Source organism: Camelus ferus, chromosome 6, assembly GCF_009834535.1.
Source record: "Camelus ferus isolate YT-003-E chromosome 6, BCGSAC_Cfer_1.0, whole genome shotgun sequence".
In the NCBI taxonomy this organism is placed as follows: Eukaryota; Metazoa; Chordata; class Mammalia; order Artiodactyla; family Camelidae; genus Camelus; species Camelus ferus.
The window spans coordinates 21,527,976-21,551,722 of NC_045701.1; the positions used below are offsets into that span (position 1 = coordinate 21,527,976).

Consider the following 23,747-nt stretch of genomic DNA (forward strand, 5'->3'; position numbering starts at 1 on the left):
ACCAGCAGTGTAAGTTTCAACAACCGAGAGCCTAGAGCATAACAGGCCCTTAGAACGTCTTTATTAATGCGCAGCTCTAGCTTTTAAGACCAAAATCCACCGGCGATTTCACTAAAAGCATGATTTGTAAATGTTTTGGTCTTTTTCTCTGCAGTGCTATTAGAAAAGACTTTCTGGAACTCTCAGCCTTGGAGTGCAGGGCTGTCCTCTCCCAGTGGTCAGCCCCTCCGATGTGGGACTTCATCCACCACCAGCAGCTGAGTGCCTACTGTGGGCCTGGCGCTTTGCTGGGTGAGGGGGTCCAGAGATGAGCAGGAATGCTCCCTGCTCTCAGCAGGCAGGAGCATATGTGGGGGGGCTTGCAGGAAGTGACACCTGAGCAGAGTTTTGCAGTGAGGGTAAGGAAGAGCAAATCAGGTGGAAACAAGAAGGGCATGGCAGGCAGAGCACGAGCACAGGCTGCGAGGCCCAAGACGATGGAACGAGAGAGCAGCTGAAGGTGTCGGGGTGAGGGGGCGACAGACAGGGAGGCCGGGGCCAGCTGGAGAGGGGCCTATAGCCCAGGTAAGGCGTGTGGACTTATCTGAAGGCATGGGGGGGGGCGGGGGAGAACTGTGTCGCTTAAGATATTTCATCAGGGAAGTGACGTGTGCTCCTCTGAACTCTGGCAGCAGGGCAGTGACTGAGTTGGAGAATGAAGTTCTTTCCCATCCTCTCCTCTAAACCGAGGGCCCTCAGGATAGTCCTGACAGAGCCGACAGGAGAGGAGAGGAGCTCTTGTGGAACACACAGGGTGAGAACAGGGCTGTTGGATAGTTCATCTCAATTAAAAAGAAAAACATGGCTAACGAATAGCACTGGGCCTCAGTTTAACCTGATTAAGCTAATGAATAGCCCTGGGGAGAAAATGGTTTCCTCAGGACGGTTTCTCTCCTTGCCTTCTGATCCCGTACCGCCCTGATCGTGGTCTCCTGACAGTGCCACTCTTGTTCAAAGCCTGTCTTCCCCTCAGGACTCGAGGCTCCAGAAGAGCAAGCACTTTTGTTTTTCTTATTTATGCTGTTTCCTCAATTGCTTTCCTGGTTTCTGGCTCTAGTAGGTGTTCAATAAATATTTCTTGAATTAAGAACAAGAGTTGTCCTGGAGGTATGATGAAAGAACAGAGCCAGGGGAATACGACTTTCTTCCTGGTCGATCACTGTGAGGTGAGGTAGATGGATGCAAACAATTGCTAGGATTTCTCCTTCTAATCCTAACATTTTGCGTGAAAAAGTAGTCTCTGCTGCCACCCTCCTCGTTCCTGGGCTCTGTATTTCAGAAAGACATGGCTACTGGTAAACTAAAAAGAACATCATGATTTTAGCCTTTCTGTGAGAAACTGAACAAGTCTTACAAGATGCAAGATACTTAAACAGAGAAGGTAGATCTGGACTACCCTCCTGGTCAGAATTTTGGGAATTCCAGTTTGGAGTTTGTTCTGGGAAAGGAATATTTACTTTTATAGGATAAATGAAACTGAGTGCCAATTGCTTTTATGAAAAGCAAGATTTTGTTCAGAGAGAGACAGAGCAGAGAGGGAAAAGCAGCCCTGCCTCCCCTGGGGACAGAGCCCGCGGGGCTGCCGCCAGGGCCCTGCCCCCAGTGCCCGTGTGCACCGTGGAGCTGTGGGGAGGCGCTGAGTGCGAGGGTTTCTCTGAGGAGAAAAACCCAGCAGTGACCAGTCAGCTACTCACCGGAGGTCTCTTCCACACGAACTGGATGGGGAACTTCTGGCTATAAAAGAGAGAGGTCTCATCCGGTGGGAACTCAGGATCCACATAAAGAACCTTCTTTTCTAGACATTTCTTGTGAAGCTGCTCAAATGTCTTCTCTTTCACTCCGATAATGGGAAAATTGCGGCTGATGATGGCTGAGTAGATGCCACTTGGGTTTCCGCCCCCGGCCTCGGTGTTCTTGCCCTGGGCTGCTTGGGGGATTGGCCCCGGGGACCTGGGCTCAGCCTCTGTCCGAGGGGCCACAGACGAGCTAATGACGGTAGGCATGGCAGGCAGATCTGGAAGGAAAAGGGTTTTAAAGAAAACAAGACACAGCTACCTTTAAGGAAAGGAAGCAACTGCAAACGGGAAGTTGCAGTGATTCTGTCATCGGAGAGAAAAATGTCCACATCCAATTCAAAGTTTAAAGTCCATTGAGAGGTTGTCCAGCTTGTGCCTGTCTTAAAAACTGAGCTGTGATCTGGAAGCCACCAGTTTTCCTAAGGAAGGGGCACTAAAGGATTTCTACAGCAGTTCCTGCGTGGGGGGCTCCTGTCAGCAGCATACATGCCAGAGGGAGAGAAAGAAAGTGAGGGTTGTGTTTCAGTGGCCTGAAGAAGCTTGAGCCAGGAAAACCAAAAATAGACATGAAGAAAGATCATGAGTATGAGAGCGAGAGAGAGGCTCGCGAGCAGCTAGACAGCATGGTTGAGAGAGAAGGACCTGGCCAGGGATGTCCCTGTGCTGCCGTTAAGTGCTGGTGGTGTCAGGAGATGAAAGGGGAATATCTGAGAGAGTTGAACCCTGAAAGTTAGTTTAGCAAAGAATGATGGATGCGTTATTGAATCGGCAGTTATCCAGACTGTAAAACTATTGGCTCCCAATTAGTGGAGAACAATATCGAGAAAAGCTAGCAAGGGTGAATGTGAAATACTGGATTCTAGGAGAATATTCTAGACATACTTGAGAACATGATTTTTACTTTCTAAAATTCAAGCATATCAGAACATTATTCAACTGGATTTGGCTTCTCTTCTGAATGTTCTGGTGTCAGCGTTCAGTGAAACTGTCTGGGTGGAAAGTGCCACTCAGCAGAGTCCTCAGTTGAGAAAATCCCTGTCTCTCCTTGCCCACTTGACCTAGCCATCCCTTGTCTCTCCCCAACCCCCAAAGAAACACTGGGACCAGATCTTCTACAAAAAATGCACCGGAGTATAGATTAATCAGGTGTGCCACATTAGGCATCTGAGTCAGAAGCTGGAATTGGATACTGAGCCTGGTTGGCTGTGAAGTCCCGGGATGTCAAACCCAAAGAGCTGGCTTCAGAGCTCTTAGATGAGACCAAAGTGGCTCTGGGGAAGGGAACTGCCTGCCTGGCCTCGCCCTCGTCTTCTACTGATGGTAGCTGCTACCTGGGCTATGAGGAGACGGCCGTATTCCAGGTGTGGCTGAGTGGAGGCTAGTTTGCAGTCCTGCCTGTTTTCATGTGACCATCTCATCAGCCCAAGGCTAGAGGCTATGAGAGGTGGGAAGTGACCGCTGAAATAAAGAGTAATGCCAGGCTCATGATCCCTGGGGTTGCAGCTTTGAGGAGCCCTGAACCTGGAGTTGCAGCTTGTAGGAACCATCAGCCTATTCTCCCATCCCTCTAAGGAAATGCCCAAGGATATTTACTACTACTCTTGGGGAGGCAGAATAGAGGAGGGTGGCATCTGAAGGCTGACTGCCTAGGTTCAGAGTCTGGGCTGCTCACTGGCTGTGCCTGTGTAGCTTTAGGTGAGTTATTTCTTCCTATGTCTCAGTTTTCTCACCTATAAAATGGGTATAATGATAGTCATTCAGTTATTGAGTTGTAAAAATTAATCAAATTATGTACAGCATTTAAAATAGTGCCAGGATTGTCATAAGCACATAATAAGTGTTATTGTTAGGGATGAACCAAAGTTAATATGACTTTTGGGTTTAAGCGGGTTGAATGACAGTCACTCATTGGTACAAATCAGTATTCACTCTATGAACACTTACTGAACACCCTCCACGTGTACTGCTCTGGGGTAGGGCCATGTGGTCAGTCTCAGTCAGAGGCATGCCTATCTGCACTAAAAGAGCCTCTAAAAAGACTCACCCTCAAACTCACTAGTGGAATGGAAAGCAAGGGAAGGGGGGTGGTATCCTTTCCCCACCATCATATGTACCATCGTATGTTTGAGTCCCAGCCCAGTGCTCTATATCACCTTGAAATTCACTGCACTGGCCCGTAGCTAATGTTTCTGTTTACTGAGCTTCCTATTTGCCCACAAGACTATAAGCTCCATGAAGGTAGGAACTGGGTCCCCATTCCACCCTCAGGGTTAAGCACATAGAAGGCTCTTAATAAGTATGTGTTGTATATCTGCTGAATGAAAATTCCCTTTGTGAGGAGAAATTTCTTTCAGTTCTTATTGCTTTGCCAATGCAATCAAAGTATCGTGGTTGACTTGCCCCTGGTGGAGGAGCTGTCTTCAGGCCACACACATGCTGACCATCTCATTGTGTGATAGAGCTCAGCCTCTTGTCACAGCAGAATGGGAATATCTGACACACAGAGTGCAAGGTGCTACTCATTTCTCCAATTCCACCAATTGTGGATAAAACCCCCTTTCAGATTAGCATGTCCAAACTCAAGGTTCATACAACTGCACAGCTGTAGAAACTCATGTTATTGGTGAGAAATTCAATCTGAGCCCATGAACAAAGGCAGATAATGACCATGTAAACAGCTGCACATTTCAATTCCCCAGAAGCCTCTTCAAGGATAAAGAACTCATTTTTACAACATATTTCAGCCAAGATCATGCAATATCTGTGGCTGGAATGGTTTCTGTTGCACCAACAAGATAATTAATGATTGCATATCTCTGTCTTCCACCAACATTTCTTTGACTCAGCACTGTTGTAATCAATGTATTTGCTTGTAATTAAAACACCCACCATTCATTAAATGCCTACTGTGAGCTAGCCACTTCATTATTGTTTTAAAAACTTTTAATTTTAAACATACAGAAGTGTTGCAAAGATAGCACAGAGTTCCCATATACCCTTCAACAGCCTCCCCTCATGTTTACACCTTATATAACCACAGTACAATGATCAAAACCCAGGAATTAATATTGGTAAGATGCTATTAACTGAACTACAAGACATATTTTGATTTCTTCAGTGTTTTCATTAGTGGTTTTTTTTCCTTCTGTTACAGAATCCGAGCTGCATTACATTTCATTGTCTTGTTTCCTTAGAGTCCTCGAATCTCTGATGGTTCCAGTTTTTGTTTCTCCTGAATTTTGCACTTTTGAAGAGTACTTGCAGGTATGTTGCAGAATGATGTTGATGTGTTTTATTACAGGTGGTATCATCCTTGATTACTTGGCTAAGATGGTGCCTGCCAGGTTTCTCCAAAGTCAAGTTACTATGTTTTCCCTTCCATACATATGGAGTTTTTTAAATCTGTACAACAACCCTGCAGGTTTGATTAATCCCATTTACAACTGAGAAAACTTGAGATATCTGCTGTATTTTTCCAGCTAAGCCATGGGAAAGAAACTCACAGAAGTTAGAGATTCTCTCTTTTCTGTGACAAAAGGGGAAATCAAGGCCTAGAGGGATTAAATGACACTCTGCCAGTTCACTGCAGAACCACACCAGACCTCAGGTGTCCTGATACCCAGTGAAGGAGTAATGAGTGATGAAGACTGAATGTGAATTAGGCAGAAGATCTCTGGATCCTTGCATATAAATAGTCAGGGCTTCCCTTCCCCTAGGTCTGATTGGAGTGGAATCTAACACCGTCAGCCCTGCAGAAAACAACTGTCAAGAAGCAGCTGTCTAATTCTGGCTGGCCTTTCTGTGGCTCTGCAGTCTTCAGCAAGGCTGGTCATAAGACAGGCGGATCTGATATCAGATGTCAATGTCTCCTTCATTTCTGCTAGAATGTGAGTTACATGGCCTCCATTGTCTGTGGTTAATACGGCAGTCTGTTTCCAGTGGAGTTGCTGATGGCTTTCTATCCCCTGGGCTGAGAAGTTATTTTAGTCTAAAGTGCGTCCCCTCTCGGCCCCACCCCCACCCCCCAAATCACGCAGGGCATTCAGAGGGTTTGGTAGATGGAAATCTTTTATTTTTTTTAAACACTTTTTAATTGAGTTATAGTCATTTTGGCAGATGGAAATCTTAAAAGCAGGATGGAATGCTTGATATTGTCATAAGAGTTCCATTACTAAGAAGGCTTTTAGGTAGAATGGTCAATGATGAGCTAAAATCCATTAAACTCCAAATATTTATGTGTTCTGACTATGTTTCTGCTGCCTATCATTATGATACACTGATACTGAAAGAAATATGGAAAAGTGAAGGAATTCTGCACACAGACCAAACTCTAGAATTTTAGTCTCCCCTACAGTTATAGCAATCTGATAGGCCGGTTTCAGTTAACCAGGATATGAGGCTCAGTACAACTTTAAGGCAAATTCATGGTGACAAGATATGCTTTCCACTCTAGGGAGCCTTTAGGGGAATGGCCCCATCTGGGAATGGCCCCATCTGGGACTGGCCCTGGTCATGTTGATGGACCAGGACCCTGGAGTTCACTTCGTTCTGAAATGAGCTGTACCCCAGAATATAATTGGTCGTGCAGGTCCTTTAAATGAAACCAGCCTCCTAGTACCTAGACAAACTGGAACCTACATCCTGGGATCCCCCCTATAAGGAACTGACCACCCCAGGTCTACTGTAGTAAGGATCTGCAGGATGACTTAGACCAGGGGAAAGAAGGAAGGTGATCAAACTGGCCTTCCAAATGCATGAAGGACTTCCCCTGACCACTAGACAGCTCGTCCACCTTAAATAAATGCCTGCCATGAACACGTGTTCCATTCCCTTTCTTAGCGTGAATACCCTCCTGAAGGCTTCCTGGTCAGCTCCTGCAGTCAGACACGGAGAAGCACACGTAGTGCTGCCACAGTGTGGGTGCTGTGGGGTCCTGGTGCTCTGAGGATGGCATCTGTGTTCCCTGAAGGAGAGGACTTGGCTTGGCCCGGCATTTCTCAGGTAAAGAACAGCTGACCTGGCGAAGATTCGGAAGAGGGCTGCTGCATCAGAAATAGAGGTATTTTCTTGTACTGGAGTTCATTCTCTACTCCATCTATTTCATCCTATTTTCCACACCACAGCTTATAAGCCTTTACAGTAATAGAAACCAAACATTTTAAAGCTATTAGATACTATGGAGATATGGCTCAGCACCTTTGTTTTTAAAATTGTTCCTTTGAAATAGTTTAAAACTTACAGGAAAGTTGAAAATACAGGATAAGGAGTTCCTACATAGCTTTCATCCAGATTCAACTGTAACATTTTAACACATTTTGCTGATTTTCTCTCTCTGTCTCTGTCTCTTTTTCTTATACATAAATATTTTCTGAGCCATTTGAGAGTAAGTCTGAGCTAATGTTAGCCCATTACCCTTTCATGCTTCCATGTGTATTTCCTAAAAACAAGGAAATTCTTCTATATATATAGTCAGTACAGCTCTCAAAATTAGGAAAATTACCATGGAATCAAAAGATTCCATTCAAATTTTGCCAATTATCCCAATAATATCCCTTGTAGTTCCAGAATCCAACCCCAGATCACACATCTGCTGTCCTGTCTCTTTAGTGCCCCCTTCAATCTGGAACAGTTCTTATATTAGGCAATTAGTGGCTTACTTATGGTGCAAAGCTCAAATCTCAACTGATACAATGAAATGTGTCCAGGAGGAAATGCACAATGTTCACTATATCTGGAGGGAAGAGTCCTATGTGAGAAAAGTAAATCAGAAACAGATACACTCAATGCTCAATTTTTAATCAATCAAATCCATCAGACAACGAATTACAGCCAATCATTACTGAAAGCCAAGTATAATGGTGCTCTGGCTGATACAAGATAAATATAATATGCTCTTTTACACACAAGACAGACAAAACTGAAACATGGAGGGACCATCCCTGAGAATGCTCAGTAGAGTGCATATTATAAGTGGGACAGCATTTCAGAGAAGGGCAAAATCACTGCTCCTGGTAAAGGGGAGTGAGGGTGTCAGGGTAGTTAGAAAGGCTCTGTAGAGAAGTGGGATTAGAGTTGGGCCTGGATGGATGGTAGATGTGCATAGGAAGAGGGCAGGCAGTATATACTGGGGCCCAGGGAACGGAAGGCACAGAGGTGGCACCTGGCAGGTTGCTAGGTGGAGGAAGCCTGATAAGAAAAGGTGCACGCTGAGGAGTGCTGAGGACACGAGGCTGCCTGAGCACATGCTGCGGAGGCAGGGAGTCCCTGGGGTCTCCAGAGCAGGGGCATCCTGAGGGACTGGTATAGTGTAATGTTCTGTCCCATGCCAAGCTGTGCCAGAGCCTGAGGCAAAAGTAAAACTCAGTAATATTGATCCTGTCATTTAAAATTTTGGTATTTTGTTCATCATGGATTTTTCATATTAATTTTGATTTTTAAAAATATTGCATTAAAATATTATTTACTTTGATTACTGTGACTTTTGGCATCATTTTAAATTTTGTGCCCAAGGCAAGTGGGCCTTGACCTTGCCTTACCCTTGTCCCAGTCCCGTGTTCTATTTCTGAAGTTTGATAGTGACATGGATATTTATTTTATTACTATTAATTATAGCTTACTCATGTTACAAATATTCTTTGGTTAGTAGACAGTATTTAATAAAAACAATTACTATAAAGAAATTAGAATTTTAAGAAGATTAATTTGGAACTTTGAAGCCCAAAAGACATGACAGGGAAAAGAATCCTGAGTCGGTCTCTAGGGTAGACTAACTCCCTGTTGCTGCAGTGCATGCAGCGCAAGCAGACAAGGGTCATTTTGTCCAGGTCTAAGTGGATAAAAGAGAACTACGGGGGGTGCCAGGGGCTGTCACTTGGAGATAGGCCTCGAGCAGCTCAGCTGCTGTAGCCCATGTGGCTCTGCCACATGGACTCTTCCACAAATCAGCCACACAAGGTAGGCCTGGCCCACCTTTCACATAAAACAAACCCACCCAGCTGTGCTCAATGAGAAGCAGTAACTGGACCACAGCGCTTACCACAGGCCATGGACATAGGAGCAATGGAAGATTTGTGAACCCTGTAAATTATCTCAGGGCCACTTGCGTCTAGGAGAAGAGGTGGTGTGTGACACGAAGAGTATTACTAATACATCTAAAAATGTAAAATCTGAAAGCTGTTGTCCATTAGTAACTGGTGACTAATGAAAGATTACTTTGAGCCAGAGAAAATCAGCATGCAGCACAAATGTCAAAAAAGGCCCCAGGAAGGGCCGAAAGGTGCAGGCCGCTCCCTGTGCTTGTTACCAGGTGCACTGCTCTGTCACTGGATGTGGACCTTCCAGTCAGCGCCAATGTTCAGCGAGAGCTTCTCCAGGCTCAGGGTGGACGTTTTGGCACAATATGTAAAAGCCACGGGCTGAGCTTTACCATCTAGATATCAAAATAGTAAAACGGAAAGTGTGATGAATGTCTAGGAGAGAAAAAATGTTTTCTTTGAATCTAAAATGTTTCTGTCTCTGTCATAAACCCTTATACCCTATATAGGAGAATCCAAATTAATAGCACATGTACCCATGGACTTCAAGGAGTTTTTTAAACATGAAACACTCTATTGTTTTGAGTACAAGATTGGCTGAAAAGAAACTGTAAGGAACAAAGTGATTTGTTCAACAAATTCAGTAGGTAAAAAGGATATATCCTATCCCGTGGCCTTTAAGAAACTCCATAAACATGAGTGGGGTTCTTCATTACGTCAGATATCTACAGTTTAAAAAACATATTCAGAGAAGCTACAGTATTACTTCAAACCTCAGATAGTTTCCCTTAGGAAAATATTAACCGCTTACAGTGAGCAGAAAGACCCGCTGATGAAGACGAGCAGGATGGCCTCGTTCCCTCTAGATACTAGTATATTTGGCTCCTGTCAGAAAGTGTGGGGCCCACTTGCCTAGCACATTAAGTCAGTTTTAGGCTAATCATCTCTTCACTGCAGATACTTATATGTTTACAAAAACAAATGGCCTGTTTCCTCACCAGATGAGTGGGCGGTCACAGAAGACGGCTGCTTCTTGAGGCCTAGGACAAAGATCTGCTCCACTACACACTTGCTGGGATAACGACCCCTCTCGTCGGCACAACTGGAATAGATACATCAAATAGCATCAGGAAAAGGAGAGGAACAGAGGTTTGGACTGGTTACCAGTTCACCATCCCAAGCCTTGTGAGTTCCCCTTCCATCTTTCCCTACAGAGGTGTGAAACATAAAGATGTCACATTTACTAGGATAAAGAAATGGAAACAGATGACTCTGTGTGCTGAGGACTAGCTAACCAGTAGTCTCCCTCTAACAAGCCATTTGGAGAAAAATCACTTTTGGACACTGAAATCCTAAATCTGGCTTGGACACTGTATTCAATTTGTAAGAAATCAGATAATGAAAGGCTGAATGGATGAATAAATGAGACTAATGGGAACTTAAACTAAATCCTTTTTAATTTTTCAGAGAGGGAAGGAAAGGAAGATAGAGAATAGGGAAGGGATGTTCATGGAATGATTGAAAAATACTCCTGGGGGACTCCAGATCAAATTCAGGGGTTCCTGAATTTCCCTCTTCTTACAGATGCACTGAATATAAAGCTATACATGGAGCAATTCCCTCTGAGAAAAATCCAGAAATGGAGTGACTCCTACACATTGGGTGACTGAGAAAGTACCCGCGTCAAAACAAGTAGGAAAGACTGAGACACACTCTTGGCATAACTCCCACCCCTGGCACAGTACCATACAATTGGTAAGGAATTCCCAACTACCAGCTTCTCCAAGAATTGTGAAGGGTTTTGGACCACACTTCTAGTGCCCCAAATTTTAAGGCTCCCATCCAAGGGATGAGCCCTCAAATCACTGAGCTTTGAGAGCCAACAGGTTTTGTGTTCAGGAGTCCCACAGGATTACAGCAAATAAGGACGCAGTTGTTAACAGGCAGTGCTGTCCCCCAGAGCTCTAGTGCAGCGGGAGCAGACGAAAACACTCGTCTCCTAGGTTCTCCCTGGAATGGATCTGACTGTATACCTTCCCAGCTACTGCCCGAGGGTTGCTTCTAATCAGCTTGCATATAGGTGCTGACTGAAATCTGCCCTTTTAGGACACTGATAGATCTCAGCACACCTGCAGCTACTGGGAGTCACTACGAAAATGGATGGCAGCTCGGATAATCACAAAGGTCTGAGAAGCAACAAGCAGCTCAAGCCAGGCTGATTGCAGAGTTCATACCCTACATGAGACCAGTCTGTTAAGACTGGAAGAGGTGGCTGTGTTAGCTAATGTGAAAAACCAACATAAAGTGTCAAGGGAAATGAAACAGGAGAGTATGTTCCAAACAAAAGCACATGATGAATCTACAGAAACTTTCATGAAATGGAGGTAAGTTATTTTCCTGATAGACAGTTCAAACTAATGGTCATAAAGATGTTCACCAAGGTGAGAGAGAAATAAGTGAACAAGGTGAGAATTTCAGCAAAGAATTAGAAAATATTAAGAAGTACCAAACCAACCATAGAATTGAAGAATACAGTAAGTGAAATGAAAAATTCAATAAAGGGTTTCAACAGCAAACTAGATCAAGTGTAAGAAAGGATCAGTAAACTCCAAGACAGGAGAGTGGAATTCATCCAATCAGAAAAGCAAAAAGAAAGAGAATAAAAAAGAATGAAGATAGCTTAAAGGACTTATGGGCCACTATCAGCGGACCAATATATACAGTATAGGGGTCCTAGAAGGAGAAGAGAAGAGAAAGGGGTAGACAGTTTATTCAAAGAAATAATGGCTGAAAATTTCCCTAACCTAGGGAAAGAAACATATCCAGATCCAGGAAGCCAAATGCATACCAAGTAAAATGACTCTAAAAAACCCACAACAAGATACATTATAATTAAATTGTCAAAAGTTAAAGACAAAGAGAGAATCTTAAACGCAGCAAGAGAAAAGCAACTTGTTACGTACAAAGGAACCTCCATGAGGCTATCAGCAGATTTTTCTGCAGAAACCTTGCAGGTTAGAAGGGAGTGGAATGATATATTCAAATAAAAAACTGCCAATCAAGAATACTTTACCCAGAAAAGTTATTCTTCCAAATCGAAGGAGAGATAAAGAGTTTTCCAGAAAACAAAAGCTGAAGGAGTTCATCACCACTAGACCAGCCTTACAAGAAATGTTAAATGGAGTTTTTCAGGCTGAAATGTAAGGATGCTAATTAATAACATGAAACTATATAAAAGTATTAAGCTGACTGGTAAAGGTTAATATATAGTTAAACCCAGAATATTCTAATGATGTAATGGTAGTGGGTAAATCACTTATTACTCTTCTGTAAAGGTTAAAAGACAAAAGTATTTAAAATAACTGTAACTAAAATAATTTGTTAATAGATACACAATATAAAAAGATACAAACTGTTGACATCAAAAACATAAAATGTGGGAGGACAGTGTAAAAATGTAGTTTTTTTTAATGTGTTCAAAGTTAAGTTGTTATCAGCTTAAAATAGGTTATTATAACTAAAAGATGTTTTATGTAAGCCTCATGGTAACCTATACTAAATACACAAAATATGGAAAGGAATTAAAGCATACCACTGCAGAAAATCATCAAATTACAAAGACGAGAACAAGAGAGGAAGAAAGGAACAAAGCAACTAGAAAACAGCTAGAAAACAATTTTTTAAATGACAATAATTACTTTAAATGTATTTGGACTAAATTCTCCAAACTAAAAAGAGTGGCCGAATGGCTAAAAAAATAAGATCCAACTATATATACTGCCTGCAAGAGACTCACTTAAACTTTAGGGTGAAAGTGAAGGGATGGAAAAAGATATTCCATGCAAATGGAACCCAAAAGAAAGCAGGGGTAGCTATATTTATATCAGACAAAACAGACTTTAAGCCAAAGACTGTAACAAGAGACAGCAAAGGTCATTATATAACAATAAAGGGGTCAATTCATTAAGAGGTTATAACGTTTGTAAATATTTATTCACCCAACATTGGAGTACCTAAATATATAAAGCAAATATTAATAGATCTGAAAGAAGAAATAATTAGAAATACAGTAATAGTAGGGGAGATCCAAATTCCACTTTAAACAACAGACAGTTCATCCTGACAGAAAATCAAAACAGAAACATTTGATTTAAAATATACGTTAGACCAGATGTACCTAACAGGTGTACAGAGAACATTCTATTCAACAGCAGCAGAATACACATTCTTCTCAAGCACACCTGGAACATTCTCCAGGACAGATCATATGTCAAGCCAGAAAAACTACTCTTAACAAATTTGAGAAGACGGAAATTATATTGAGTATCTTTTCTCTAGTATCGATACACGATACTTTCATCAAGTATCATAATGGTATGACAGTAGAAATCAATCACAAGAAGAAAATTGGAAAATGCACAAATGCATGGAGATTAAATAACCTGCTCCTAAACAACCAGTGGGTCAAAGAAGAACTCAAAGGGAAATAAAATGTCTTGAGACTAAAATTAAAATGGAAATACAACATAGTAAAACTTGTGGGATTCAGCAAAAGCCTTAGAAGAGGGAACTTTATAGCAAAATATGTCTAAATTAAGAAAAAAGAAAGATGTAAAATAAACAACCTAACTTTACACTTCAATAAACTAGAAAAAGAAGAACAAACTAAACCCAAAGTTAGTAGGAGAAGGAAATAACAAAGATCAGGACATAACAAAGGAAATAAATTAAACAGAGACTAAAAAGATAATAAAAAAGATCAATGAAACTAAGAGCTGGGTTTTTTTTGAAAAGATAAACAAAATAGACAAACTTTTAGCTAGACTCACCAAGGAAAAAAGAACAAAAACTAAAATAAAATCAGAAATGAAAAAGGGGACATTAAATTTGATACTACAGAAATACTAAGGATCATAAACAACTACTACAAACAATTATACTCCAACAAATTGGCTAAGCTAGAAGAAATGGATAAATTCCTAGAAACATACAAACTACTAATATGGAATCATGAAAAAGTAGAAAATCTGAACAGATTAATTACTAGTAAGGAGACTGAATTAGTAATCAAAACCTCCCAACAAGGAAAAGTCCAGGACCAAACGGCTTCACTGGTAAATTCCACCAAACATTTAAAGAATTAATACTTATCCTTTTCAAACTCTTCCAAAAAAGTTAAAAATGAGGGAACACCTCCAAACTCATTTTATAAGACCAGTATTGCCCTCATACCAAAGCAGCCAGGACATTAGAAGAAAAGAAAATTATAGACCAGTATCCTTGATGAACATAGGTATAAAACTCAACAAAATATTAGCAAACTGAATTCAATAGTTCATTAAAAGGATTATACACCATGATCAAGTAGGATTTACTACCAGGATGCAGAGATGGTTCAACATATGCAATAAATGTGATACATCACATTAACAAAAGGAGGGATAAAAATCATATGATTATCTCAATAGATGTGGAAAAAACATATGACAAAACTCAACATCCTTTCATGATAAAAACTCTCAACAAACTGGGTATAGAAGGAATGAACCACAACATAATAGATACCATTTATGACAAGGCCATAGCTAACATTCTACTCAGTGGTGAAAAGCTGAAAACTTTACCTTTAAGATCAGGAGCAAGACAAGGATGCCTACTCTTGCCACTTTTATTCAGCATTATACTGGACATCCTAGCCAGAGCATTTAGATAAGAAAAAGAAATAAAAGGCATCCAAATCAGAAGGGGGGAAGTAAAGTTTTATTTGTTAATTATACCTTAATGAAGCTGAAAAGAAAAACAAAAATACTCCACAAATGGTCCTCATCATTAATTTCTTTAAATAGTACCTGAAAATATCAACTGTGCATCTGAGGATAGCAAAAGGATAGCATAATTTATTCAAGAAAGCACACAGCATTTTTAGCTGCCATTACCTGTTGATCAAAACACCTGAGGAGAACGAAAACTTTCTGTGCAAGAATTGCTTCTGGTGGAGGTACTGGAATGAATGGCCATCATCGAGATAGACTTCACCCACGGCAGAACCCTGGAGAGTGAATCACAGAAACAGAACATTCTTACATAATAGCTTTCAAAGACTGTCACCTGCTAAAGGAAACAATAGATTTAAAAAGCTGTGAAAAATTATGTTCAACAACAGTTTAACATTCCAGCTGTACAAAGTAGTCATACAGATGTATACACTCAATACCCATTAGTGAAATAATATGGATAAGGAGGTCACATAGGTGGAACTCAGAGTTAGGCCTTGTTGAAAGAGATTTAAACTATGAAATATGGTCAGTGGCACGTAGGTGGTTTCTCTGAAAATACTATCCTAGAATGTGACAATAGGTCAAAAAAGGTCACAGAATGAAACTAAATTTAAAAGAAAAAACTAGTATATAATGGATGAGACCAACTATCTTTAGAAGGCCCTTTCATTAAAAGAAGGGTATCTAGTTCCTACTTTCTTTTAGTAGGAGGGCCCCTTTTGCATGTCAAACAATGTCATCACTCCATAAGGCTGTTTACTGTTTTTTTTAATTTTTTAAATGAAAATTTTTTATTTTTATTTTTTTCAATTGAAATATAGTCAGTTCTAATGCGTTGATTTCTGGTGTACAGCATAATGTTCCAGTCATGCATATATATATATACGTATATTCGTTTTCATATTCTTTTTCCTTAAAGGTTATTACAAGATATTGAGTATAGTTCCCTGTGCTATACAGAAGAAATCTGTTTTTTTAATCTATTTTATATATAGTGTTCACCTTGGCAAATCTCAAACTCCTAGATTTATCCCTTCCCACTCCCTTTTCCCTGGTAACCATAAGGCTGTTTAATATTTTTGATAATGCTTAATGTGCTGTGGACCTTGAGTCTCTTGAAATTAATTCCATGGCTTCACATGGGCCCGAGGCCCATAGTTTGGCCCAAGAAGACATGCCTAAATGAAACAAACAAATGGAAAAGAAAGACGTTAAGAAAAAGAAAGTTTAATTATTTTATAATATTCCCTTAAGAGTGAGGACTTATGTTTGGTCCTAAGAAGACTAAGAATTTGTGTTTGGTACTGTATTTTGTCAAATGCATAGGAGAGGACTTTGCTATAGGCCTCATTTGGCTCAAAAGACCTTCTCAAAAGGACAGATCAATTCTGGATCATTGCAGGCTTTATCCAAGGAGATTTTAGTTGTTTGAGCCAACTGATGAGAGCAGAAGTCGTTGTGTGGGGCTGTGTCCCTGAAACGTTGCACAGACACAGAATCCTTTTACAGGAGAGGGAGATTCAGAGCTAATCCACATGGCAGGCTGCCTATGGTCCACTAAGCCTTCAGTCCAGTGTGATCAATGCCAGGCTGCAGAACACCAAGGGTCATGGTTCCCCAGAGGAAATTTCAACATTTCTAGTTCTTAGTGTTCCCTTAAGAACAATTCCAGGAACGTCAGACATGATGGACAATGATTCAGAAATGATTCAAAGCTTTGATTTCCAGATAAACATCAGAAGCACCTATACCATAGATGACGGTTCACCACTTTTACATGGTGTCACACACTCAAAAGGAGACCCCTGTAAAGAGACAGAGTAGTAACAAATGAGATGTGTAAAAGTAACATTTCTCAAATACCTTAGTGCTTAGGGCCACCCGGAGGCCATATGGGGAATCAGTCATGCAGCCTGTAGATTTTCCTATAGTTGTCTTTATTGGTACCACACTTCCACCTCGCTGAAACACTGGTATCTAGAACAGAGCGACACTTTCAGAGAAGGTGTATTCATATAAGGCAATTTCAAAGTAGACTTTACAAATATTTCACTGTACAAGACTCACGTTCAAGTATAGACTCAAAGGCAAAATAAGTTGTGAACACAGATGGCCAACATGGGGCCCTGGCATTAAAAGGAAGAGAGTTCAAACACTAAAAATGATTCATTTTTTAAATATATGGGGAACTTCTCACCCTTCCTCAATTGATTATCTGTTCTGCCTATCCTGTAAGTAGCCTTTCCAGTTTTGTATTTAAAATTTTCCTGTCAATAGGGCCCTGCTAAAGAGTGAATTTTTCTGTCTTTGTAAGCAGGCCCAGTTGTATTTGTGTATGTGTATATAAAAGATAGTAGTTTCCTGGTTTGGGAAAGATGACTTTTGTCCTTACTATTAGTCTTCTTGCTCCTAGCTTCCCTAGATCACCTGGATGACTAACTCAATTCTGAGGGTAAATTTGTGAAGCTTCTGCTATAGAAGCCACCAAGGGCACTTTAAATGACTGACAACAGGGCTGCAGGCACAGCCCATGCCTCTGGGTCTTCTGTGATGGCATTCCCTTCAGGGAAAGCGTGGTAGGTTTCCTGCCTCCCAGTGCTACCCTCTAGAAGGAAGCTCCCTGGATCACAGGAGGGCTGTACTTTGTTCTGAGTAAGGTACAAGCAGAGAGAAGAGCAAGAATACAGCAACCCCCCTTTCCCCACAGGGGACAGGTTCCAAGTGGGCCTCAAGCCAAGGGTAGAACTAAATCCTATATATACTATTGTTTTTCCCGGACTATGGGCAGGTAGCATATACAGTGTGGATGTGCTGAACAAAGGGGTGATTCATGTCCTGGGCGGGATGGAGCAGGATGGCGTAAGATTTCATCACGCTATCAGAATGGCATGCAATTACTTATGAATTTGTTTATTCCTGGAATTTTCCATTTAATATTTTTGGAATGCAGTTGACCAAAGGTGACCGACACCGCAGATATCAAAACCATGGATAAGGGGACTGCTGTGTAAATGAAGCTGGGAGTGAGGGGTGAGTAGTTAAGATGTCCACCCTCTGCTTGGCTCCCAGTTGGCAGCAAGAAGCAAAGCATCTACCTCCCCGCCCTCATCAGCCAATCTCTTCTTTTTTTCTTTTCCTTCAAAGAATGAAGCACTAAGTTAGCATGGATGGGCTCTGTAGTGGGAGTCCAGCTGACCTGGGGTCTTGTCTCAGTTCTGCCACAGTCGAGGCGCAACCCTGGACAAGAAATTTAACTTCTCTGAACCTCAGTTTCTTCACCTGTCAGCATGAGGGATTAGAGTAGATGAATGTTAAGGTCTCTTCCAGATCTGAAAGCTGGCATCTGAAATTATTTTCTTTATAATGGAGTTCATTTTGCTGCTGAGAATTTGAAAAAATAACATCAATATCTATAAATCTTTACACTACTTAGGGCCTGTGGTGGTGGTTATGATTCAGCTCCAGGAGCAAGCCTCCCTTCAGAAACGCAATCTGGATGGGCCACTTTATTCTAGCATCATAACTGGTAGCGCTCCCTTGGGCCTAAGGTGTAACTAAGAACTCAGGTTGTTTTGACTTGGTCCTGTAAAGGATATTGTGTGTGTGTGTGTGTGTGTGGTGACCACCATGTTTACTCTCTGTTTTCAGTGTTATTATTTATCTTAGACATACAATGTAGATACATGGGGAAAAGTTGTTTGTCCTCGATGTTCCATACCATGAAATCAGAGTATATGTCTTTCTTATACTCCTTTTTCTCACATTTTAACAGCTTTATTGATATAACTCACATGCTGTACAATTCACCCATTTACAGTATATAATTAAATAGTTTTAAGTATATTCAGTCATGTAACCATCACCACAATCAATTTTAAAACATTTTCATCAACCTAAAAAAGAAACCCTGGACCCAACAGCAGTCACTCCCCATTGCTCCCCAAACTCTCTCCCTGCTTTCAGCTCTAGGCAACTACTCTGTGTCGGTCTCTACAGGTATGTGTTACAGTGAAGGACACTAAGATCCTTGGTTCTTTCTATGTAGGCACGTGGTATGGACTGAAAGTGTCCCCCTAAAATTCATATACAGTGTGACTGTATTTGGAGACAGGGCCTTTACAGAGGTAATTAAGATCATAAGAGTGGGGCCCTGACCCAAAGGATCAGTGTCCTTATAAGAGACACAAGGGAGCTCATTCTCTTCCTCTGCCATGTGAGGACACAGCAAGAAGGTGGCTGTCTACATGCCAGAGAGAGAGTCTTCACCAGGAACCCGAATTGGTTGGCACCTTGATTTGGGACTTCTAGCCTCCAGAACTTGTGAGAAAATAAATTTCTGTTGTTTAAGCCAGCCAGTCTACGGTATTTAGTCGTGGAAGCCCGAGGAGACTAATATAGCATAACAGGTAAAAATAACAGTCTGAAAATAACTCACAGTGTCCAGGGATACTGGGATCTTTACAGTACATGCTCCTTTCCAATGAGAAAACGTCTTAGAGTCAAACCAGACCTGAAAAGAAACAGAATTTAATGAAAAAGAGTGTGTAAGCAATTCTGCTCACGATTTCATTATTCAATAAAACATCCATTTATCTGGATTGCAAATACCAGAAAGCTAAAATAAGTATAATTTTTAAAAAAATCTTGAGTAGAAGTTAGGAAGAACATATGCTTTTAAAAGGATCCCAAAGGACTAAACTAGTACTGTGATGGGTTAAGCTGACTAAAAGGCCATTCATTTTTCCAGCCATCCATCCAGAAGTTACTTACTGAACAACCTACTATGTGCCCAGCACTGCTGGGTACACATGAGTGAACAAAAAGTCATAGTTCCTGCCCTCATGGATGTTATAGTCCAGCTGGATTATATAAATTTAATAACGTAGTAGTGAAAAAGATGACAGAAGAGAGAAAACAACAACAAAGCAAAAAAGCACACTGCAAACAAATCAATTATACGTGAGGCAGGAGAAAAGAAAGTGTCAGACAAGGAAACAGATCTCAGAGAAAAACAAATGGAAACTTGGATTACTCAGATAGTGTCATTTTTTTTTAACAGACCACAATTTAGGGATGACGTTCAAACTCCTTATCTAAAATGTTTGTCAATGGGGTTTACTTGCTGACGTGCCAGAAAAGTCCTACAAAGTAATTTGATGGGGTAAATCCTTAAGATACCATCAGTACATCTTTCAAAATTCATCAAAGTGTACATCTGAAATATGTGTACTTTACTGTACAGGAACCATACCACAATAAAGGTGATTGTTTTTTCTTTAAAAAGATACCATCAGAAGCAGCATAAAAACAAAAACTTTCTCTCTTCTAGTCCAATATAATTTCTGGCAGCCAGTGCCTATTTTGCAAGTTCATCTCCTCAGATTACCACATCTTTTATACATCTGGGCTGTTGAATCTGTCACTGTCCTTCTGTGAATGTGACAGGGCTGTGACTTGACTATTGTTAGCTAGTCATGAAGTATTATCTTTGGCCAGATTCAATTTGCTAATGTTTTGTCAAAGATTCCCGTGTCTGTGTTTATAAGGGATGTTGTCTTGGCTTTCTTTTCTTGTAATGTCTTTCTTTAGTGTCTTTGAGTAGCATTAGATAAAGAGCTGGTGGGAGTGAAAGGTAAAAAAAAAAAAAAAAAAAGGATTCAAACAAGATTTGGGGATTTCCTGTCTACCATTTCCAGCACTAACTGCAATGAGAGGTATAGGGTATGTTCTCTGGTGCCATATCCAAAGACTCCCCAGCCTAGGAAGGGTATAACTTGTACAAAACACCATGGAGATCAGACCAAGAGCTTAGTCAGTCACCAAGCTCCTCACCCAGCAAGTACTTACAGAAGGCCTACTATGTGCCAGTTACCATCTAGATGCTGGGGATACAGCAGTGACCATAACAGATAAAAATCACTGCCTTCAAGAAGCTAACAATTCTAATGGCTGAGATAAATAGTAAACAAAACATAAAAGTAAATATATAGAATGTTAAAGATGGCACATTCTGTGGAGAAAAATGGATGAAGGAGGGCTGGGCAGTACGGGGACTGTGGGAGTGGCTTGTAATCTTAAAGAGGTGGTCAGAGAAGGCCTCAGGGAGAAGGAGACTTTCAGAAGAGGAACTGGGCCATACAGAAATATGGGGAGAGTGACAGTGAGGGAGTTTAGATGGCTCCCTTGCACAGAGGGATGTGGTACTAGCTAACCATCCAGGTAGAGCTCTGGCAGGAAGCGGCTTGGCTCTCCTACCCAGGCTTTGGGAAGATGTAGCAAGAGAATCAATCACAGAGCACGCTGGGAAACTGTGGAAGGAACGCGTCATACAGTCACAACAATGCACTGGCAATGATAATAGGTCATTAATAGAAATTTGTGGCTAGGTCTTAAAGGGAGCTAGTTCCTCTTAATGGGAACCTATGCTTTGTTAGAATCAACTTAAGAAACTCTCAACAGAAATGCTTGGCAGGACAATTTATTTAGCTGTTGTTATATTTAATCTTTTTCTTAGGTTTCTGCTTGGCAGGGGAACCTTTGTAAAGAGCCCTCACCTTCAGAACTACAAATTACTACAGAAATCAAGCAGAAAGAACATCATTTGTGAACATTCTGTAGAAAAACTTGGTTATTGTCATATCAATAATGACAAGTGTAGTGGGCTAAATGGTGGGCCCCCCCGAAGATATTTTTCACTTTCTAATCCCTGGGAGGAGTGAACATTATCTTCTGCAGTAACAGATTTGACTAAATTAAGGATCTCGAGATAAGATTATCTGGGATTATCCAGATAGGCCCTAAATATCATCACAAGCGTCTTGTAAGAGAGAGATGGGAGAGGAGACAGATGCACAGAGAAGGCGCAGTGAAGACAGAGGCACACACTGCAGTGATGCAGCTACAAGCCAAGGACACCGAGGACTGCAGGCAGCCACCAGAAGCTAGGGGACAGGTAGGGGACAGACTCTCCCTCAGAACCTCCAGAAGCAACCAGCCCTGCTGACTCCATGATTTTGGACTTCAAGCCTCTGAAACTGTGAGAGAATACATTTTTGTCATTTTAAGCCAAGTTTGAAGGGAAGCCACCAAGAATGAAGGGAAGAGATATAACAGGTGTAAGGCATGTAGCTGTCTGTCATTTACTTTTACCTCATTTGATCCTGGCAGAAACACATCAACCACAGTGGCTTTTGGTTCTGTGACTGGATGAACCAATAAAGCACTTCCTGAAAAACGGAAGAAATAAAGTTGAATATTATTATAAGAGGTCTGAAAACATCCCTTCTCTCTAACTGAGTGCTTTTGTGGTTTCAAAGACCCCTTGACTGAACTTCTTGAAGGTACAAATCTTGGTGAGTTGACCCAATGATTCATCAGAGAGATGCATTGTTAGTTAGAGGACAGGTGCTCAAAGAGGTGACTATCCCTAGTCCCCTTATGGTGCATTAGGCTAACAGGGAGGGACCCTGACACAGCCTAGTACAGTCTCATTTTGTGCTTAATTGTAGTCTGAAAGCACACTGCACTTCTCCAAGTGCTTTGTCATTTGCTGTAAGTGACTTTGAAGACAGTGAGCCTACAACTGTGACCAGCAGTGTGGTCAGTGTAGATATGCAGGTCCTCTTTCTTGGGCAGGTATCATCAGGAAGCCTGTAATTCTCTTAAAAGCAATCTGGATATTTATTTCATGTTGATCTTGGCACCACCATATGTAAAATTCATCCATTTATGAATTTGCTCTTTAATCCAACAAATATTTATTGAGTTCTTGCTGAGTACCAGGCACTGTGCTAGTCCCTGGGAATGTAGTGGCAAGTAAGACAGACTGGGTCCTGGCCCTCATGAAGTTTACAGTCAGTAAAGACAGCTATTAAACAAGTAATTACAAATTAATTAGAATTAAGACAAATACCAAAAAGGCAAAAGTACAAAATGGAATGAAAGTTATATATTAAGAGGGACTGACTTTGACTAAGGTAGATGGCATTAGGTATTAGGAAGCAAGTTTGGTCATGGAAATCTTCTCCAGGGAAGTGGCTTTTTAAACTGAGACCTAAGGAGATAGGTTTTTTACATTTTGGGGGTTACACTTTCTAGAAACAGGATTCTTTTGGGCAACTGTCTGTTGAGCCTGGCTTCTTGATTCTTACTCCCCAAATGATAAACTTCTACGTTCCAGATTTGGTTAACCCTTGCTAAAGAAGAGGCCAACCAAAAAAACACAAAAAACAAAAAACACCACCACAACAACAACAACTCTATTTTGCAGATGAAATAAGCTCTTCTAAGTCTCTACTATAGCCATCTGGTTTACTTTTTTTCTACTTCCCTTCCTTGTGATAGTATCGTAAGGCTTAGGAGTGGATCCAGAACAGGAATCCCAAATTGCATTCATAAATAGAATATGTTTATATGAAGTTAACATATTATGAGAAGCGCTACATGACAAGAGAACAGAGCTGTGATCCCACTAATACACTAAAAATCTTGGTGATGGAATTTCTTTTATTTTTGTTTTTTGCACTCTTGAGATTAAGGGATTTTTTTTTTAGTGCTAAGAGCACACTAGAAAATATAATAAGAAAAATGTAATTACAGTATTTAGCAGAGCTATAGTCAATCAAGAAATGCTCACCCAACATGTATTCATCTTCCACACCAAAAGTCTCTAATTCACCAGGAAACTCTATCCATAGAGGTCTGGGGAAAGGAAAAAAAGAAATTTCTTACTTCAGCATCATTCAGTGTTTTATTATAATTCAATTAGTTATATGATTTTCAGTTTTATAGTTATTCAAAGGAAATCAGAAAAGGCCAGGAATCATTTCATATAATATGAGATTTTTTTGAGCACTTATGATTACTACGTATTTTTCTTATGTGAAAGAACTATCTATTAGCTTCAGTGGTCCAATGAAAGAGCGAGAATTCTGGTATCTGAAATTTCCCCTTCTCATTGTTGAACACTGCATACTACTCTGACAGCCAGAATCAGAGCTTTGTCCAAGTCTAAATGCCTAACACATTTGGTGTAAAACAAATTAAATGTTTGTGCCATTTTTTCATGCATCCTTAACATTACCTATTTAAATGAAAAGAAT

The 23,747-nt window shown here is 40.9% G+C and overlaps 2 protein-coding genes across 6 annotated transcripts in view; both read right to left on the reverse strand.

Annotated features, from left to right (window-relative positions):
- The window catches only part of CAPN3 (calpain 3), a 43,116-nt gene extending 40,765 nt beyond the window's left edge, over window positions 1-2,351 (reverse strand). Inside the window, exon 1 of the mRNA XM_006178859.3 lies at window positions 1,734-2,351. Coding sequence (XP_006178921.1) covers window positions 1,734-2,042 — 309 coding nt within the window. The 5' untranslated portion in view covers window positions 2,043-2,351. The remainder of the gene's footprint in view (window positions 1-1,733) is intronic.
- A 5,259-nt stretch (window positions 2,352-7,610) lies between these two features.
- Window positions 7,611-23,747, reverse strand: part of GANC (glucosidase alpha, neutral C) — a 64,263-nt gene continuing 48,126 nt past the window's right edge. For 4 of the 5 annotated variants that reach the window (XM_032481419.1, XM_032481418.1, XM_014554329.2 and 1 more), the window contains 7 exons: window positions 23,282-23,346; window positions 21,796-21,872; window positions 19,082-19,156; window positions 16,510-16,623; window positions 14,806-14,918; window positions 9,868-9,971; window positions 7,611-9,264 (listed from right to left, as the gene is read on the reverse strand). In XM_032481419.1, coding sequence (XP_032337310.1) covers window positions 9,155-9,264; window positions 9,868-9,971; window positions 14,806-14,918; window positions 16,510-16,623; window positions 19,082-19,156; window positions 21,796-21,872; window positions 23,282-23,346 — 658 coding nt within the window. In that variant the 3' untranslated portion in view covers window positions 7,611-9,154. Of the gene's footprint in view, window positions 9,265-9,867; window positions 9,972-14,805; window positions 14,919-16,509; window positions 16,624-17,842; window positions 17,926-19,081; window positions 19,157-21,795; window positions 21,873-23,281; window positions 23,347-23,747 lie in introns of those variants that run through there. The other variant, XR_004320498.1, reaches the window with a different exon arrangement.